At 46.0% G+C, this 5050-nt stretch overlaps 1 protein-coding gene across 1 annotated transcript; it reads left to right on the top strand.

The window, feature by feature from the left end:
- Window positions 1-1105: 1105 nt before the first annotated feature.
- LOC102947404 (olfactory receptor 2AT4) lies at window positions 1106-2149 on the top strand (the record flags this gene model as incomplete). The annotated part of the gene is made up of 1 exon (XM_027831757.2): window positions 1106-2149. A coding segment is annotated over one exon (1044 nt), but the record flags the coding sequence as incomplete, so codon positions are not given.
- Between the last annotated feature and the right edge of the window lie 2901 nt (window positions 2150-5050).

Genomic DNA, 5050 nt, shown 5'->3' with positions numbered 1-5050 from the left:
GGCTGGGACACCTGTCCCCACCCCTCTTACTTTCACAGGGGTCTGGCATTTGAGTTCTTGGCTTAACGAGGTCCTTTCAGCTGAGGGTGATTTGTAACCCAACACCAGCCAAAGTTGATCACTTTGAGCAACATCACTCTATCTGCTGGATATCTTGGAAGAGTAGGTGTGTTCACGTAAATACATTTTGCTTCTGAAGTCTCTCCCCCCCCGCCCCACTTAGCTGTCAGGGAGAACTCATGCAGACCCTGCTTACATAGTAATGGTGGATTTGGTCATTAGAAATATAAATAGTTGGGTTTGTGATGACTGGAAGAACCACATAATGAATTGCCTCATGGGTGTGATTCTCTCGAGACATCTAAACAGACTTATGTGCAGTGCTGAGGAGGAGCCAGTGGTTGTGGTACCAATGACATAGGGAAAAGTAGGAAAAAGCTCCTGGAGGGCAAATTCAGGCTGCTAGGTAAGAGATTGAAGTCCAGGATTTCCATGGTAGCAATCTCCAAAACGGGAAAGGAGTCTTTTGGGAAAGGAGAAGCCTATACAGGAAGGATGGACTTCATCTAAACCAAAATGGAACCAGATTTTTGGCACATACAATTATAAAGGTTGTAGAGGCATGTACAATTATAAAGGTTGTAGAGGAGTTTTTAAATTAAGGACTGGGGGAAAGCTGACAGGTGCAGAAGAGCACACAGTTTGGACAGAGACATCTCTTAGTGGAAATTCTCCATAACCTAGTAAGGAGTATTTTTTCCTACCCTCCCCCCCTTCCTCAGACGTTCTTGTTAAACCCTGGATTTGTGCTGGAAATGGCCCAACTTGATTATCATACACATTGTAAGGAGAATGATCACTTTAGATAAGCTATTACCAGCAGGAGAGTGGGGTGGGGGGAGAGAAAACCTTTTGTAATGGTAAACACCCATTTTTTCATGCTTTGTGTGTATAAAAAGATCTTCTATACTTTCCACAGTATGCATCCGATGAAGTGAGCTATAGCTCACGAAAGCTTATGCTCAGATAAATTGGTTAGTCTCTAAGGTGCCACAAGTACTCCTTTTCTTTTTGCGAATACAGACTAACACGGCTGTTACTCTGAAACCTGTCTTCTGCTAAAGACTTTTATCTCATTGGATTTCCTGCACTTCAAGATTTCCAGATCCCTCTTTTCCTTGTATTTTTGTTATTCTACCTGCTAATACTAATTGGTAATATCATTATTATAGCTGTAGTTGTGGTCGATCAAACACTTCACAGACCCATGTACTTTTTCCTAGCTAATCTCTCTGCCTTAGATATACTGCTTACAACTACTACCATTCCCAAAATGTTGGCAATGTTTCTGGTCAATGCCAAAACTATTTCTTTTCATGGTTGCTTTCTACAGATGTATTGTTTTCATTGTCTTGCGGTGACTGAATCGCTGCTTCTTGTAGTCATGTCTTATGATTGTTATGAAGCAATTTGTAATCCTTTGCATTACCCAGTTAAAATGACAAAGAGAGTAAACATTCAACTGGCAGCATATGCCTGGGTAACTGCATTGTTAATACCAATACCTGTCGTATTCCAGACCTCTCAGTTAACATTTGGAGACACAACCGTAGTTTACCATTGCTTTTGTGATCACTTGGCAGTTGTGCAAGCAGCTTGTTCAGATTTCAGTGCCTCTTTTCAGACTTTCTTGGGGTTTTCCATTGCCATGATTGTTTCAGTCATGCCGCTTATGCTTGTCACCCTGTCATATGTTCACATCATTATCTCCATATTAAAGATCAACTCTAAAGGAGGTCGCAGTAAGGCATTTTCTACTTGCACTTCCCATTTGATTGTGGTTGGCGCTTACTATTCATCCATTGTTCTGGCATATATTTCCCACAGAACAGACATGCCCATTGATATCCATGTAATGAGCAATGTTATTTTTGCTATTTTAACCCCTTTGTTAAATCCACTCATTTATACTTTGCGAAACAAGGAAGTAAAATGTGCAGTAAAAAAGATTATTTTTTTGAAGATCTTTCCTCCTTCTAAAAATTGTAACCTCATGGGGAAAAATAAGCTCTCACACAGAACCTATACATCACATCAACCCTCTGTAAAGGGGTTAAGTAGGACTTGGTTTTCAAACTGCAGGACGTGACCCAGTACTGGATCGCAAAATGTAAGGCACTGGGTCTCGGTGGCTCTGGTCAGCACCGCCAACCGGGCCAAAAAGTCCCGTCGGCGGTGCTGCCTGGCTAAGGCTGGCTAGTTCCTACCTGTTCTGACACCGCGCTGTGCCCTGGAAGCGGCTAGAAGCAGATCCAGTTCCTAGGCAGGGCAGCCACAGAGCTCCGCACGCTGCCCCTGCCCCAAGCACTGGCTCTGCACTCCCCTTGGCCGCTGTGGGGGGCAGTGCCTGTGGGCGAGAGATACATGGAGCCGCTTGCACACCTCCACCTAGGAGCCGGATCTGCTGCTGGCTGCTTCCGGGGCGCAGTGTGGTCTGCGGTGCCAGGACAGGCAGGGAGCCTGCCTTAGCACCCATGCTGCTCCGCTGATCGGGAGCTGCCTGAGGTAACCCTGCGCCCCAACCCGCTGCTCCAGCCCTGAGCCCCCCCAACCTGGAGCCCCTTCCTGCACCCCAAACCCTTCATCCCTGGCCCCAGCCCAGAGCCTGCAGCCCGAGCCCAGAGCCCTGACCACCTCCTGCACCCCAACCCCCAGCCCAGAGCCCCCTCCTACACCCTGAACCCCTCATCCACAGCTCTGTTGGGTCGCGGGTTCAACAATTTTCTTCAACTGGGTTGCCAGAAAAAAAGTTTGAAATCCATTGGCTTAAATGGTTTATCTTGTATGAGTTCCTCTGTATTGGGGTGATTTTCATCCTACTGATATCAAGTATTTTTGAACATACTAACTTTCTCTCTATATGTTGAAAGGGACAAAAAGTAACTGTGTTTAAAATTTTGCAATTTAGTTTACAGTTTTCCTGTACCTAGAGATCTGAATGCAGTCAGAATCTGAACTGGGGGCAAAATTTGCTACAGTGAAAATATCTGTACTGTGAACAATGACTTTGTAAAAAGGTATCATGATTCACTGTGTTTATTATCATTCAGTGATTCTGGATTAAATTTGTTCCATTTACAAGTGGAAAGAGTTTTTTATTTTTCTAAATGACAGGCCTTGGAAATCAACCTGGGAGATTAAGTGAAATTATTCTTCCCTTCTTGTGTAAAGTTACCTGGGAACCTGACCCAACTAAAGTGTATTAAAGGTGTAATTTGGGTTTAGCTGGGCTAGGGTTGTTATGTAATGTGTGATAGACTTAACTATTTTAATAGTAAATAGAGTTTAAAATTACATCGATGTGTTTTTTTTACCCGTGATGCAGATGGAAAGAAATGAAAAGGTTGATCCTAAATCATCATAAAGCATTTTATCAAACTGAAATATTGACTCATGCTATGCATAACAGTAATTAACTTGTATCTTCAGCTGCTCATAAGAACTGCCTATTCACTAACATCTTGCTGAGTAATGAAAGCATTCCCAGCACTAAAACTTCCAGTAAATACACCAAATAAAGGTAAAACTAAAACAAGATTCTTAATCCTTTCCTCTCTACATTCCACAAGGTTGAATTGAGCATTCTTGTATTGTCTCCATTTAAGAGATTTATACATGTCAGAAGTTATTTTGACAAACAATCCCAGCAGAATCTGGAGTGTAATTTCCTAGTGTAGAGTCTGTAAATTACATTATATTGTAAATGTCAGAATTAGGGGAATGTGACAGGGTCGGGCCAGATGGCTACAGGAGAGTAATTTTTTTTTTTGAAGCAAAAGATGTTTTTTTTATTTGCATAACACACTTACAAAGTAAAAACAGCAGCATATGCAATGTGTAACACAGCAACCCATCACAATTGTTTTCTCATTAGCTTCAGGGGAGGGAAGTGTTCAAGCTTGCCTGGGCCCAGAGCGGGGGCACTTCCTCAACTCTCGTGGTCTTCCACCCTTCTGAGTTACCTGGTGGCCCAGAGCGAAGGGGCTTCATCGACTCTCGTGGTCTTCCACCCCCTCAAATTACCTGGCGCCATGCCCGAGTGTCACCAACAATTCCCTCCTCTGAAAGCACCCAACAAGAGGGGCAGGCTGTGGGGTGGACAATCCGGGGGGGACGGGCACGTGCACCCACGTGTGAAAGGACCCCTCTAAGGTGGTGGTGTCCGCAGCAGCAATGGCTGGGGCTGGGGTCCCTTACTCTCTCCCCCAATCAAAGGGTCAAACAAAGGGACCTGGACGGGGACACCGAGCAGAGAACCTCGGACAGCACCCACCGCTCCTCAAAAGCATCAAGGGAGTTGGTGGACGCTGCCCAGAGGAACTGCGCCCGGATACGTGAACGGACCGAGGATCGGAAAACGGCCCCACAGTCACAGGAAACTCCATCGGCCAACCTCCTCTCTCTGGTTTTATAGATGGCCATTTTAGCCAGGGCCAGGAGGAGGTTAACTAGGAGATCCCACGACTTTGTGAGGCCACGGATGGGGAGTGCATAAATAAAAAGGTGAGGGGAAAAATGCAACCAAAAACATAATAGGAGATTTGTGAGGAGCTGAAACGAGGGCTGCAGCCTGGCACACTCCAAATATACGTGCGCCAGGGTTTCCCTCACTCCACAAAAGGGACAAGTATCTGGGACGGGGGTGAACCACGCCAAGTATGTGCCCGTACTCACAGCTCCATGAAGGAGCCACCAACTGATGTCCCTGACAGGCCTGAGAACCAAGGTGGAATATAGGCTGGCCCACCGGGGCTGCTCACCCTCCAAAGGTGGCAGAAGATCTCACCACTTTGTGTCGGGGTGGGACACTAGGGTGAGGGCGTGGAGGGTGTGGAGCACAAGCGTGTATAGATGTTTCCTTGGCGCGGTTTGGAAGCATACCGGCTGCAGTTCATGCAGCCGGCTCGCAGTGAAGGGGTGAGGGGGTCGATTGGGTCTGCGGGGCAGGGGCCCAATTAAAAGTTCCGGCAGGCCTGGGGTAGAGGGTGGG

The sequence above is a fragment of the Chelonia mydas genome, chromosome 1, assembly GCF_015237465.2.
Source record: "Chelonia mydas isolate rCheMyd1 chromosome 1, rCheMyd1.pri.v2, whole genome shotgun sequence".
Taxonomy (NCBI): domain Eukaryota; kingdom Metazoa; phylum Chordata; order Testudines; family Cheloniidae; genus Chelonia; species Chelonia mydas.
The sequence above is the reverse complement of the archived record's forward strand: the minus strand, read 5'-3'. Positions and strand labels throughout refer to the sequence as shown.